General features: G+C 34.5%; 1 protein-coding gene across 3 annotated transcripts in view; it reads right to left on the reverse strand.

The window, feature by feature from the left end:
• Positions 1-16,429, reverse strand: part of ZEB2 (zinc finger E-box binding homeobox 2) — a 58,917-nt gene that overhangs the window by 26,501 nt on the left and 15,987 nt on the right. For all 3 annotated transcript variants that reach the window (XM_081939185.1, XM_081939187.1, XM_081939186.1), the window contains exons 3-6: positions 14,517-14,588; positions 7,463-7,651; positions 6,380-6,594; positions 3,760-3,868 (exon numbers count right to left, since the gene is read on the reverse strand). In XM_081939185.1, the coding sequence (XP_081795311.1) occupies positions 3,760-3,868; positions 6,380-6,594; positions 7,463-7,651; positions 14,517-14,588 (585 nt within the window). The remainder of the gene's footprint in view (positions 1-3,759; positions 3,869-6,379; positions 6,595-7,462; positions 7,652-14,516; positions 14,589-16,429) is intronic.

A 16,429-nucleotide genomic window follows, 5' to 3' on the forward strand; every position in this document is an offset into this window, starting at 1 on the left:
ACTATTTTTGGGAGCCCATGGAGAACATAGGCTCCTTCTACAGAATACAGGACTTTTCAGTGCCCATTGTCTTGAGCTTTACAGAATGCATCAAGGGTCACTGTTCAAAAGTTGTAAGACTAGGATCTGTTTTATTAGAGGGGACCTGGAAGATTAATGGAGACCAAGAATATTGTACTTCCCTGTCAAATGCCCCCTCCACAGAAGGCCCAAAGAATTGCACACCCTCTCTAAGAAACATAGAAGATGCAAAATAGCAGCTGATAGGCCATTTGCAGTTTGTTTATTATTTATTATGAAATTTATTCACCGCCCATTTTGTGTAAAATGATTCTGGACAGTATAGAGCATGGGTTTTGCACCACTGACCTACAACAATGTTAATTTTTCCATTTACTTTCTATATACTATTATGTAACGTTGGACACAAGAGAGATACAGAATGAAAAATGCTATCTTTAGCATATACCACAGAAAACATCCATGTGATATCCCAGAACTAGAAACTTTTTAAAGCGGAGGGTGGGTGGGGTGTAGGAAACATTGGGGGGACCTAGAATCAACTCATCTGTATGTGCCGCACAAAGTCTCTAGACAGATTTCCTCCCACTTTGTCCTGCCTCCTTAAAATCTCCTAATTATCTCAAGTTTTTCTTAGCCAAAGCAGCAACGCAGCAATTATATTTCCCCTTTCATTATTCAGCACCATTGCCTAATAAATAATAACTATCAATGTCAATCAAACTTGAGGGAAAAAGTACTATAAAACTCACATAATCTATGTTTTCTCAGGAACTATTACGGTCTGCACAATGTGAAAATGTGGTAACATTTGCTCTTCAAATACAACTTTTAAGTATACTTTAATGGCCTATGTGCCTGCACATAAGAAAAATATCTACTATAGTCTGCTTTGTTGGTAAGAGCCTTCAGGATCTCAAAACCTTTAAGAAATATAAGGACCACATTTACATAATATGTTGAATGACCAACCAACCAGTCATATTTTCATTTAGTATGTTGTACTAATCACTCTTGTTAATTTATAAGTCAGTAAATTGTGTGATTTGAAAAATTTCTGATAATTGAGCAAATCACAATTGCTTAACTACAGGTAGGTATGTTATGTGAACACAGACATAGTCAAGTACACCTCAACAAATAAAGCTAAAACCGCATTAAAAAATATGAGCATTAAAATAGAGCTCTGCAAGATTCACTTAAAGTTTCATTTTTAAAGTTAAAGAATATTTCTCCTTAACTATTATTCCTATACAGATTATTAAAATAAGTGTAATGATCCATCATTAAATCCCAGTTAAAATGAAGGAGGCATCTCTACTTGTCCTTCTATGAAAAAAAGTTATATAAGTCTTGCTATCATTAGGGTAGTAGTTTCTACTTTTAAATATAAGCAAATGAGAGTTTCCCATGACTCCTGCATTCAGAAAACTGTTTTTGCTTAAGCAAAGCGTAATGAGAATAATCCAGGATCAAATTACGATCACAGATCCAAGTATATTTCAACTTGTAGTTTAAACACAATTTAAACACAGTTCCTAAAGTTTTGGCATTACAAGTAAACTTCTTCTAGTGGGAGAGAAGAGAGAAAGAGAAAAAGAAAGGAGAAATGTCAGCACAGAATATTCTCATAGTGAGATATGGTGGTTTGTATTTATGTCTGAATTAAAATATTTGCTTTAATGGGCAATGAAAAATCATTGGGACTTAGAAGTTCTTAATATTGGGTTAAAATTTCCCAGGACTGATTTACTTTTTTTAAAGCAACGTTCATTGCTTGATTTTTAGATACTTATTAGTAAATTATTAGTGCATTAAATATTAACAAAATCTGCTTTCTAAGGAATTACAATGTACAATAAAGCTTGAGTCTATAAACTATCACACTGAAGGGTTTTGTTTGTTTTTTTGCAGCATATATTTACCTATCAAAGTATGGTCAAAGACTACCTTCTTAGAATGAAGTCAGTCCTTGTGACAACATATCAAAAAAAAAAATTGGGCAATAATATGGAAATGGATCGTCACTGCCTGATTTCCTGTTGCTCACCCATCCAGTATAAATATGTTCCATAGAAGGGCTGTCAAACTTGCAGCCCATGGGCCAGATGCATCACGTGCTGGCCACGCCCACATGGTTTAGCGAAGGGGGGGAAATTGTGATACATCACGTGACAACGCTGTGACGATGCGAGTTTGACACCCCTGTTCTATAGAAATCAATGAAATTTACTGCTAAGTAGGCTTCTCTGTAGACTGGAAACATGTGTAACAATTGCAATGGAAAGCCGGAATTCTGAGCTTTATGAGTACTTCTTGACTAGGGAAAAGTTCATTTAGATTTTCATATACTGAAAAATTCAAATTGTGCCATTTTTCCCATTGTTCTGTGACATAATGTAAAACATACAGGAGATCAAAGAAATAACTGGTTTTATTTATTTTATTTTTTTAACATAGTTGTATTGAAGGAACACTAATTTGGAAAGTTGCAGCCAATCTTTGATACCCGATAAAGAGATATCAAAGTTTGCTTTGCTTATATAATCACTTTTTTAATTTGGAAAAATAATTTACAGGTGCTGCATTCTTTTAAGGTAGGGGTGTCCAAACTTGGGAACTTTAAGTCTTGTGGACTTCAGCTCCCAGAATTCCCCAGCCAGCATAGCATAGCTGGCTGGGGAATTCTGGGAGTTGAAGTCCACAAGTCTTAAAGTTCCCAAGTTTGGACACCCCTGTTTTAAGGGTATAATGATTGAAAAAATTCTATGGTACAAACATCATCCAGTGAAAAATTGAATCGGTTATAAAAGGCTGGTTTCACTTGCTAGACTCTGTTAGGTGGGTTGTTTGATATATAATTAGGGTGGTATCAATTAATAAAACATGATTTTAGGGCAAAAAAAAAACTTCCCAGTTTTTTGTTATTGGTTTACCCTAGTGTAACAGTAGTTGAAATAGAGATAAAATGCTCGCTTTGTTCATAATTTCCTGGCTTATTCCTGGTTTGTTTGTATCAAACAACTTTATAGAAATATGAAGCAAAAATAATTAAAAGGGAGGGAAAGAAACTAGGAACTGGCCACACAAGCCATGATAAATTGATAATCATGCTTATCTGTAAGACTAAACTACTCAAGAAACTGTGCTTAAAACAAATATGCCTCAGTGTGAGATATGAATTCAACCCATGGCTAGCTTTCATATCACCTTAAGCATATCAAGTGTCTTCACATATAACATTAAGCCAAAAAAAAAGCAAATTATAGTATGCGTTTGTTGGAACAAGTCAATATCCTGTTTATTGGGCTTCCTAGCTGCTCTAAATTACTAATGTGAAAAAATAATAATAAAAAGGGAAAAAGGCATTCATGAAAATTAGATCTTGACGGATTTCAAGGAAATCCAGCATGATATTATACTGCTGGGTGGAGAATATTACTAGTGTTCAATTCTAGGGTTTCTCTCTTTGGGCCTTATATTTGAAAAATTAAAAACACCTAAAGAAGATGGGCAAACAAATAAGAGAATCAATGTTTCTCAAAGAGGCAGTGAGAATGTAGAGATGAAGGCAGGCCTATTTCCTGAACTGTATGGAAAATGAGGCTGAATCAGAAAGCGTTTATGGACTATCGAACAGTGCTAAATAAAGTTGCAGAAATCTTAACCCATCCTTCTTGTTAAGAGTCAATTCATGAAACGAAATGCAAATGAGGGCCCAGCACCTCAAAGACTTACCGCTATGGATTCGCAGGTGTTCCTTCAGATGGTGCTTATACTTGAAGGCCTTGCCACACTCGGTGCACTTGAACTTACGGTTGCCCGCTCCTTGGGTCAGCATTTGGTGCTAGGAGAGTTAAGACGGCAGCATGAATTTTATGCAAATATATGGCTGAGAGTGTGCGCATAATGAAATATAAAGGGGGAGGGAAGGAAAAGGACAGAGGGATAGAGGATCGCATTTGGAGGAGGGGAAAAAATTATCTAAGCAGCTTTGTATTTATTTGTCCAAGTAGAAGCTCTGCATGGATGTTTGTTTGCTTCATTGGTGCTGCCATAAAAATCAAAAGGTTGGCAGCAAACCTGAAGCCAATTTGAATGCATTTTCAGCATTTGCCTTGGAATTACATTAAGATGCAACATTGGGAAGAATGGATTTTTGATTTTTAAGAAGAAACTAAGGTTTGTTACATTGCTAGCACACTGTAACTATATATAATTTTTCATAATTGCAGCTTAAAAACTGTTCCTCTGAAACCCTTTCTCATGCCTCTGAATCATTCACCATTGTGATTACATGCAAGATTTATTTGTTATCAAATGCAAAGGGTGCTCACAGCTGAGGGGGGGGACCCTGAATCCAACAATTAACCTTCTTTCTTTCTTTCTTTCTTTCTTTCTTTCTTTCTTTCTTTCTTCTTTCTTTCTTTCTTTCTTTCTTTCTTTCTTTCTTTCTTTCTCTCTCCCTCTCTTTCTCTCCCCCCCCCTTTTGCAATGCAAAATAGCCAGGACAAAACACGAGGGAAGAAGTTGGCAGAAAGAACAAGTTTAAAAAGCAGCATAAAGATAGAATCAAACACAGCTGACCTTTCTGAACAAGTGAGAAAAGTGCTGTGACTTTGAATTCTGACCAAGAAAAAAAAGAAAGAAAGAAAGAAAGAAAGCTGCAGTCATCTAGTCTGGATGTTCAAGGTAGGAGGTCAGCCTTCTCCCCCCCCCCCACACACACACCACACACACACCATACCAAACAGCAATGACACAAAAGACTATTGCAGAAAAGACAGCCCAGAAACGGTATGACAACTGCTAGGGTGCGCTGAATCTTCCCACATTCCTAGTGAGACAGATGGTGTTACATGGGACACAGGGAGGGTTGTTCAAACAGCAGCAACCTTCAAAGATCAAGCAGAGCCCAGCCCGCCGAGCCCCATTGAGGGACCAGTGCTCATATGTTGCTGAGTTGCATAAACAAACAGCAACAGCTGCTTTGTCTCCCCCCACAGCCCTCGGAGGACTACTATAAACTTTAGTTGTGCCACTGTTAATATGATACAATCATTTTAATTTACTAATTGTAAATGCCATGAGCAAATGAGGGGACTTTTCAACACCAAAGCTACCATTCGTAATGCGCCAACACAATCACACTCTCACATGTGAAATGTAAGGCAGTTAGAGGGGATAAACATCCAGCCATTTTCCTACTAGTGTTTTCATAGTTACAAGCAACAGAGAAACGGAAGGAGAAAAAGCGATGCCATTTTAATATTTTGCCACGAAGGTGGGAAAGTAACAGATTAATACCCTCTTGACTCTTTAAAAGGAAATATTATACTAAATTCTGCCCCAATGGTAAGTTTACTGATTGCAGAAACAAAGTGAGAGATAAGAACCAATCATCAAACTGTTTGATTAGAAGGTAAACTTGATGCAAATAACACTAAATAAAAATGTATTTTGGTTGGAGATTCCTGCTAAAATATACTAGTATATTTTATTTTATTTAGAAATATAGAAATAAACTGTATGATTGGGCACAGTACACACCAATGGGATTTGTATTATAGCTAAATAATGTAGCTAAATTTTTAAGAAGCAGATCTAAAAATTCACCTTTGGTATGTGAAGAACTTTCTAAAATAGCACTTTTTAGTAACTTCTTTATTAATATAATAAAGCTGAATAATACATTCAAATCGGTTTCTATCTGATTAAATGCAATGCATATCTCATAATGGAATCATGTTGATTAATAGCAGATATGATGCTGTGATGTATACATTTCAGATGTTGACTAATAATGTCATCATTCATTGTTAAAACAATTATAATGCATACAATATATCTATGCCACAAAATTTACTCAATGTCCTGAACTTTGGGGAAACATACACATGAGGCTTAATAAAAAGTTCAGAACGGTTAAAAAAAATGAGGTTAGAAGATTCTTGAGACATGTTTGAGATCACATGGGGTAAAAAAAGCATAGTAAAACTAGGTGAAAAATAGGATTAAAATTGCTGATGTTTAATAATTGTATAATTAAAATGCCACAATTTCATTCACATTTTAAGGAACAGGAAAAAAATGAAACTAAAGTCAAGTTTAAGTGCAAATAAAATTTCCAAATTAGAAATTAACACACTCATTCGATCGTGAACATAAGACTATTAAATCATATTAGAAGAGACCATCAAAAAATCATTTAGACTTCAATTAAAGCTATTACCATTAAAAGATCTGCATCTTCAAAATGCCATGAAAAATTAATAATGATTGCCAATCAAAGCAATATCATTTCTCTAAGGGGTTATTATAGAAAGAAATCACTTAAAGTCAGCCCCCCCTTCCCCACCTGATCTGTCCCTGGCTTGTGCGTCACCATATGCCTCTCGAGCTGGGTGCGGTAGGCAAACGTGTAGTTGCAGAGAGGACAGGGGAAGTTTTCCTCGTTCTTCTCATGGCGATACTTGATGTGCTCCTTCAGGGAGGTCAAACGCTTGTAGCCCCGGTCACAGTAGGGGCAGGTCAGCAGTTGGGCAAAAGCATCTGGAGTTCCAGGTGGCAGGTCTTTAACCAAGAGACATAAGAGAGAGAAGCCAGCTGAAAGGTCAGTAAATCAATGGCAGCTAATGGGCTTATTGCCCACTGCAGGATGGATTGACAAAAATCACTCCAATCTGTCTACACTAGAGACCCATGATTTCTACCTAGGCTGAAAACTACATCAATCTTGTTTTGACACACGTGAAAAAAGAAAAAGGAAAACCCTGGATATTGTTCACTCGAAAATTAACTCAAATTTTTGTTTTACGCTTTCGTAAGACTTTATTCTATCTGCTGTACACCTAGACAGAAAGATAGATTAAACAGATATTTTGTTTATTGATACCACTTGTTAAATTACCAGTTCTTCATTTCCTTACATACTAGCTTCATCCTCACAAATATGTCTTTCAACAGCTTTTTTTTTCTCATGGATGTATTTTGAGACTTAGACTCAATGAGTTTTTATTAATTTACTTGATTAAAAAGTCAATCATTCCAGAGTAAAATTAAAGCAAGTACACCAGTCCTTTAAAATATAACCTTTATTTTGTCTGCTATTTGCTTTACCTACAGAACAGTCTCAATTTGCTGACTCAAATATATATATATATATATATATATATATATATATATATATATATATATATATATATATATATATATATATATATATATATATATATATATATATATATATATATATATATATATATATATATATATATATAATCACAATATGCTGAAATTACAGTCCCAGCCTTTGCTCATGAAATTCCATGCTTCTGCAGCTGTTCTTCAATTTTAAGGTAAACATCCAGGCATGTAGTGCATTTATAATTGCAACAGCTGCAAAAGGTCAGAAGTGGCTAAGAATGAATTCTGTCCTCACCGTTTTCTTCTTGCCCATTGGCCTCTGGAGTGCCAAGGCGAGAAAGTTCCTCGGGGGCTTCTGGGTAAATAATGGCGGTATCACTGCGTTGTAGGTACTCTGCTATACTGACTGAGTGTCCATCTCCTTCCTCCAGTTTTCTCTTAGCAAAATATTCTTCAAAGTCTGACGTGCAATTTGCATTCTTAACTAAAATGGAAAAAGGGACAAGCAGGAAAAAAGATAAAAAATAAAGCTCTGTGTTCACCCTCTGGGAGATTATAAAACCCTCTGTGGAACATTTTGAACTTCTTCTTTGATCACCCTTATCTTCACCTGGTTTATTTCACTAATCAGAAAATTAATAACTAATTTTATTTTCTGATGGTGATATTTATTAATGAAGAAGAAAAGCCACATAGCGTATGGCTTCTGTATTGCTAGAAATGTAAAATGGGTACTCTCTTGCATTTTAGAAGGGGTTATTTCAGGACTGATAAACAGACTTTTATTGTAATTAATTTATATGTACAATCTATACATAGAAACATTTTACTCCATTTTTTTACATGTATGCACAAAACCAAACAAATTGTTTTTCATACTTTCACGTATTCCAGTTTAACTTTACACTTATAAAAAAATATCAAACTTCAATAATATAAGTACAGCCTGAGAGCAATTTTGTGCTCTCCATGCTTAATAAATGTGAAATTGTTGCTCTAGCTTTAGCTTCTCAAAAAAATCCATGGATTAAATTTGGTGCTTCTAAGTCCTTTCAGGGTGGGGTTTCTATGACAAATAGTTTAGGATGTTTGCTCTTTCTTTTTGCTGAGATATAGACTTTTCATGCCGGATTCAGAGAAAGTGAGAAGAGAGTATTTGTAGAGTAAGAAGTAGTAATAAAAACTGGAACTTAGGATCGTTAATAAATTCTAGTTCTGAATTGTATCACATTCTTGTGGGAAATAATGCTGGTTTTTTTCCTACAAAATAAACCTAAGTAACTCAAATAAAGTGGAGATTTGGAGTTCTCTTGCAAATGGAACAATGCATTTTGGCTGTATAACTCTGTGAAGTCAAATCCTAAAGCTGTTTTTCAATCTACATTGAACATTTTCTTATTTTCCCATTAAATACAAATCAGTTTTATTTTCATTGTGGCTGAAATGCCTCAGAAAACAATGTTGTTTATATCCTTCATATAATCATGAAATGTCCTGTTGTTAAAACTATATTTTCCCTCTCCTTTTTTTTATAAATGAACATTAAATATAAGAACAATTTGGGGAAACTTCCTAATATTTAAACCAACTGTATAGAAGATGTTGCATTCAATTAAAATGGTATCAAAAGGACTTAAGCACATGTAACTCAGAACAAATTATAACTGGAAAATTGGACATTTAATTTCTCTCTTAATTTATGTTTTAGAAGGCATATTTCAGGACTGATACAAAGACTTTTATTGTAATTTAATTTATATGCAATCTATTTATTGGTTGGGTCAGATTAGAAACTCTGTGCCAAGATGTTTTCACTTTCATGAATCAACAAAACTAGAGATCAACTTGATAACTGTTTCCCTTACAATTGCATAAATCAGTAACATCCATCAAAAAATCAATAATAGAGAATTGATAATTAGAGAATGACAGAAGACTAAATTTAAATCATTGTTAAACCAACCAAAATATTTAGCATTTTTGCCTAAAAGCAACAGATTGAAAAGCAACTCCATTTATTAGGTAATAGGTTTTTACGTTATTAGGTAAAATCAATTCACACTCCTGATTGTTCAAAAGTACGTTTTTAAAAATGGGGATCGGAGGGAGAGGGAGAAAACCTGAAGGAAATATCTGATTCTACAAGGTGTATGAAAACTGTTCCAATAAAATTATAATCTAAAACTTCTGAATTCCAGAAGTTGTTTAATATCAATTAAGAAGCAATTCTGGCAATAGTTTTATAGCTAAACTTAATAAAAATGGCTTCACTTCCTGTCAATGGACAGTATCTTTCTTCATACTCAGTGTGTTGAGTTTTCTCACACACATACATGTACAATTATTTATTTATGGTTCTAAGATGGAAGAATGAAATGGGTACTCATAGGGATTAAGATAGAGAAGGCACATTTCATAGCATGACTGCCAGGATGTAGTAAAGAATTCTTGAATGTATGAAGTACTTACAAAACTCCTCAATGCATTTGCTGCAAGTCAGGAGCACTGTTTCCCCTCTAGAATTAATATTTGTATAAGAATCTGTTCAGATATTGACTGGAAGCCAAATGTCTTTTTTTTTATAGGCAAGAGTTTAACTTGCGTTGCTTAAAAAACAAGAAAATGTACGAAAAATAGTTCTATTCTGGGTGCTAAACAACTGGAAAGAACAGTCTTTCTGGTTCTGGTCTTTTGGTGGGAAGATGGTAGGAAAGAAAGAATTTTCGGAAAGAATAATATGTTTATTTGTATGCATACATCTGTGTCTGGAAGGGAAGGGAAGGGAGGGAGGGAGGGAAGGAGGAAAGGAAGGAAGGAAGGAAGGAAGGAAGGAAGGAAGGAAGGAAGGAAGGAAGGAAGGAAGGAAGGAAGGAAGGAAGGAAGACAAATGTGTATAATGAAGTTGTTCTGCATTTTGAAGAACCTGTATTTTGTCATATAATTTTGGACATGGTAAAAAATTAGTAATACCATACTAATATTTTCATCAGAATATCCTCAAAATTATACTGCTATCTTTCTATGTGACTGACATATATATTGTAGCCTGATCAACTATCACTACCCTGTTCATGTCTAAGTAAATCTCTATATACCAGTGATGTTTGCAAGGAAGCCACCAGTTACACGACTGCAGAGACAGGTCATTGCTTAGTGTGTTAACTCTATAAGACTGTATGATATTCTTCTATGGCCAACACTGGGGTCATCATTGATAAAGATACATAATGTTTCTTTACATAATGTGGTGCCCTAGTATACACCAACAGAGATTTCAGTCATTAGAATCAATCATTTCCTCATCCAGCCCATTTTCCCCAAGATTGATACTCCAGCAGTTTTATCTTTTAAAGATAAAGGTTCCCCTCACACATATGTGCTAGCTGTTTCTGACTCTAGGGGGCAGTGGTCATCTCCATTTCAAAGCCAAGAGCCAGTGCTATCCAAAGACATCTCTGTGGTCATGTGGCCGGCATGACTAAATGCAAAAGTTGCACAGAACACTGTTACCTTCCCACCAAAGGTGGTTCCTCTTTTTCTACTTGCATTTTATATGCTTTCGAACTGCTAGGTTGGCAGAAGCTGGGACAAGTAATGGGAGCTCACCACAAATGTTTGGGATCAGATTCCAAAAAATGTTTTACCATGGTAAAATCTAGGTTAAATAATTTGGAGCTGGTAGTTGTTCAGTCCTTTGGTGTGACATTTTCTTTCTTTATCATCTTTAATATCCAGGATGATTAAAAAGTATCACATTTCATTTCAGTGGAGAAATAAGTGAATAATATAGTAAAAAATGTTTCCTCTTCTGATTTTTAAACTAAATCTGTAGGCTTCATATGAAGTTGGTTTTAGGTGGCCTATCATAGTTCTATATAGTAGCTGGAATTGCCAGCTTTGATAATAAATGTCTCCTTAGCTAGTAAACCTGTGCATCATTCAGATACTATATATATTTAAAAGGATTCAGGAGCTCAGTCAAATATTTATGTCTAACTTACACACCTTAAAAATGGTGGGATTTATAAGTTGACAGATTTGACAGTAACTGTGTTTGCAGCATGATGACATGGTAAAAGGATAGTAGTATAAATATCAAATTTCATATGGCTGTAGATAAGGAATTAGAATTACTATATTTACCCCTCAATGAAATATAACTGATCAGCACTACTACCAAAAATGTCAACTTCCTCTCAAAACCATAAATGGCTATTTTAGCGGCAAAAAACCCCCCAAAACCCACAGACTTTCCCTTGTATGCTCTTTGAACAAATCCCCTAAATATCGATTCATTGTAAATTTAAACTGCCCAAAAAAGTAACAGTCCCATCTGTGATTCAAGCTTTTTAGGAAGATGTAAAATGTGTGGTCTTATTAAGGAAGTCTTGTTTTAATTAAAGACTGGGGCAGAGTCTCCTGTATGAGCATAAACCACACACAGGAGAGTAGGTATTTAAAGGAAACATTTCAAGGGCTGGGAGGCCAGTTATTTCTTATAGGAACTCTTCCTGTAAAATGAAGATAGCTGCTCCTAATCAGCAGCAAAGCTAATAAAACTAAAGCCCCCATTAAATAGGAAGTGGCAGGCCGTCATTGGTATACACAGATTAGAACTGAGGAATGATTCCTTTCAATTTGCCAAATTTTACTTCAGTTTTCATCTTTACTGAGAACTCTTTTGCTACTTAAAGAAGAATAGTAAAGTTCCTACTACTATTACTAGGAAGGTGAAGGTACAAAGGAAATTTTCTTTTGATTTTCAGCTATTTGTTCATCCATTTCCTAAAAAAATATAATTAAACTAACATATATGCAAATTGTGATTAAATGTAAAATGGTGTATTTGAAAAAATGCTCACATTGTGAAAGCCACTCAAATGTGGCAGGTAACGATGAAATCAAGAGACTCATAAATATCTTGATATGATTGTGCTTGATTCTTTTTCAAAGGGTGTAAAGCACAATATATCTTCATGGAAAGCAGATTTCAATCATTCAAGCAGAAAATGCCTCAGCCAATCGTGTAACTGAGGGATTGAGACACCAATCATGTTACTGCATTTATCTAGTTCTGAATTTGAAGTCTCTCTAAAATTTAAGTAAATTTGCACATACTGTAAATGCTTATCACTCAGTTACAAAAATTAATCAATGGAACAACTTGCCTCCAGAAGATGTGGGGCTACAACATTGGAAGTTTTTAAGAAGAGATTGGATAACCGCTTGTCTGAAATGAGCAGGGGGTTGGACTAGAAGACCTCCAAGGTCCCTTCCAATCTGTTATTATTCTTTTTTATTTTTTATTTATTTATTTGATTTGCCAATCATTTACAAGATAATAGGTATAAGAATAAACATGAGTATGAATGAAATGGGGACAGTAGGACAGGGGCGGTAGGCACGATGGTGTGTTTATGACTTTGAAACACATGGAGATAAAACTCAAAAGAAGACTTCTATCAGTATGTCATACAAAGTCTTAATATTATGATTTCTCAAATACACATTTCTTTCTCAAATAAGTATCATAATATAATTCTTGATGCATTTTCTGCTAGCTGAAGAGATGTAATACTCCCATAGAGTTGAATAAATACTCCTGAATTTATTGTAACCTTTGATGATAAGGAAATTAAATGCTGAGAATATCAAAAGCACAAAGGAAGAATTTTACATGTGATCTTTCATAAAAATAGCCATTTGAATTTTAAAACTTTACATGGTTTGATTCTTTTAGATCACATTACCAAAGTCACCAAATATGTCTTTTCATGGTTTGTTTTAATCTCAAAAAACAAAGGTGCTCCAAATTCTGCACTATAGTTGATGTATATTGAAACATAAAGTGAGTTCATTTTACTTTTTGTGGATTATATTCCAGTTGATATGTAACAAAAATGAAAAGAAAAAAAAATCACTCAGCTTCAATTCCAAGATGCTTTTAATTTTCATTATTTTCCCCCATTGGGTATTAGACAAGTCAGTCTGTTATGCTTTCTAGTAAGAATATGTGGGTGGATGCTGGCATTAGAGATGTGTGGCATTAGAGATTCACAGTATTTTAAGTGGCCATTAAGATGGAAACTAAACTATGGAGAATAGGGAACAACTTGGTTGCCTAATTGGAAACAATGACTATGGTTTCCTTATATCTCTGAAGTTATATAGAATCATGCAGCAAAACATTGCTCATTATGAGGACTAGCTGAGATATAGATCTAGAACAGACTTTATACTCCCAATCAAATGCCTTGCTTGGAAGCAAAGATTTTTTTTATTTATTTTAGTACTGCCCATCTCATTTCATGATGTAAATGGGAACTCATTTTCAGAATCTACTTGTGAGCTTCCTAGCTATATCTTGGTTGCCTTTGTGTGTGATTGAAAATATTGAACTAGATAAGCTTTTGGGTTGATTTAGTAGAATACTTTGCATTTGGTTGGAACAAAATGAACTCTTACAAGACAAAACATTTAATATGGTTTATACTAAGCAAAAAATGTCCCTTGGACTACAGGAAAATCAAATCAGTCAATCTTAAAAGGAAATCAACCCTGATCGTTCTTTGGAAGGACAGATACTGAAGCTGAAACTCAAATAATTTGGCCACAAAATGAGAAGAGAGGACTTATTGAAAAAGGCCCTGAAGTTGAGAAAGACGGAAGGCAAGAGAAGAGGACAAATGAGATGGTCAGATAGTGTCACTAACGTAATGAACATTAATTTGGGCAAACTCTAGGAGACAGTGGACAACAGGGCGGGGTGTTGTGTTATGGCCCCTGGAGTCATGAAGAGTGGGACACAACTTAGTGACTGAATAACACAACTAAGCAAAAAAAAAAAGTGATAGCTCAGAAACCAAGCTGCTTTGGTATCAATATTCCTTTCTTCTCATCTACAGAAACAGATTTCTGAGAAAAGTCAACTTAAAAAAAGTTGAGAACATTAAAAGCATCCAAAATGAAGACAAAGCATATTCAATAAAACATTGTGGTTAGGTGTTTCTACAAAATGCATACCCATTCCATTATTAAGAATATTTTACTATCTGTCATAGAATAGTAGTTCTTGCCAGACTGAATTCCAACATATTGATATTGGAGACAAAAAGAGTAAAAGGAAAAGGAGAAAACGATAAGACATCTTTTGAAAATGTTCCTAGTAACATCAGCGGATCACTGATTTGCATCAGGGTAAACTACTTGGGCAAATTTTAAAATTGTTTATTGGACATGTCTCAAATTCTCATCCAGGAAAGTGAACTAGCTATTGAATTCTTTCTGTTTGTAGAACAATTAAACAAGCTGCAGTAATACAAAACCAAGCTACCAATATAAGCCCTTACCTGTTCCATTGTTTCCAGTGGTTTGAATGGCAGCTTCTGGCCCCATGGTGTGATACTCTTCCTTCATTTCTTCTAAAGAAAGAAAGAAACATACCAAACAGCATATTAAAATACTGATCCAGTGACAGTAGGCATGGATGACTGTCCCCTTGGGGATGTCTGGTTCTATTCAATCTGTTTGATGCAGTTGATCATATTTGCTGAATGGGAAGCCACAGCTTGCACAGAATGAATTCTCTCCATATTACTAGTTATCATTGAGAATTTGTGTTTCTATTGAACAGAACTGGGATATTACAGATCGCAGTTCCTGTGATCTTAGCAATTGGAAAGAGGTACCCATATAATCACAGAAATGGTTGCAGCTATACTGTGATTAGATTTGTCCAGAGATTACATGATAAAGAATGCTAAGAAAGTTTAGCCTGCCAAAACTCACCTCCCCTGACTGAAACTAAGTCCACACTCATTTATGACAAATACTATAATTATGAGAAAGGCCACTAAAATTTGACATCCATGGAAGACTTTTATTTTGGTTCCTAGAATAAGCAATGACAATAACCCCAATGATTTAAATAAGGACAGGATGTTACATTCACCAAGAATAAAATTATATTAGAAAAGTATAGATAGCAATACTGTATGTCTACCCAACAATGTGATATTGTTGTGAATTTGTTAGCTTATAAACACAGACTCATCAGACTTTTCTGGATAGGCTCGAGCTTTTCACTTCCTCTTGGCTTCACCTACTACTATTATAATTTATCTCTTTTTTTTGATATGGCAGCAAAAAAATGCAATTCTATAGCAAAGTTTTCTGAAAATGAATCTCAGTAAGTTCAGTGGAGATTTCTCTTAAATGGATGGATAGGCACAAAACTGCAATCTAAGGTTCTTAATGGGACATGCCTGCAACCAGAATTAAAACAGCATTATTTTCTGGCATTATGTTTACATTGCTGCATTTTTGGTCTTTCTTAAATATTTTGTAGAACAGCACAACATATTTTGTATTCTTTATATTTTCAGTTATATTTAGCATCTCTCTAGTGGCTGCAGGTAAATTTTACGAATAGTACAAAAATAGTCCTTCTCTCTCTTTGCTAATAAGTCCTTATCCAGTTATTCTCATATAACCTTTTTCTTACTTAAAAGTAGAGCCTGAAAGAGTTGCTCAACAGTGAGATGGGCAACATATAAATTTAATAAATAACTACATTAAAATATATGATTCTATTATATAGTAAAAAAAAATCACCATAAATTATTTATTTCAGTGAATAAAATTCAAAATCTTTTTTTCCAATAGTATGAAAAAGTCTAACTAAAGGGATCCTGGAAACAAGTCAAAGTAACTACCCTGTTTTGCCAAAAATAAGGCCTCCCCTGAAAATAAGCCCTCCCTAAAAATATTGCAACACAGCAGCAGTCATGGGGTGACCATGCTTGCCACCTTCTACACCTCAAAAATAATAAGACCTCCCCAAAAATAAGACTAAGTGCTTATTTCAAGTGGTCAAAAGAAAATAAGACCCTGTCTTATTTTCGAGGAAACACGATATGTTTGATGGTTGGGCATAATGGTTGAAATTGCTGGTGTTATTAGAAACCATTCTTCCTATATGAAACTTAATATACTTATTGCTTTTAAACAATAAGCATTTCCATAACAATTGTTGGAAACCAGAAGAGTGTAAACAGAGCTGTCCTTTTTCTTCATTCCAACATTTGTGACATCATAGTATTTTAGTGTCTTATTGTACAAGTAATTAATTGATAAAATAACAGGATCTGATGATATAATTCTAATCAAAACTAGAGTCAAAGTAACTTAACTCAAAGCTTTATAAATGAAATATTTTATAGAGTTATAAATATATATATATATATATATATATATATATATA

This window comes from Natrix helvetica (genome assembly GCF_964273705.1).
Source record: "Natrix helvetica genome assembly, chromosome: 1".
Taxonomy (NCBI): domain Eukaryota; kingdom Metazoa; phylum Chordata; class Lepidosauria; order Squamata; family Natricidae; genus Natrix; species Natrix helvetica.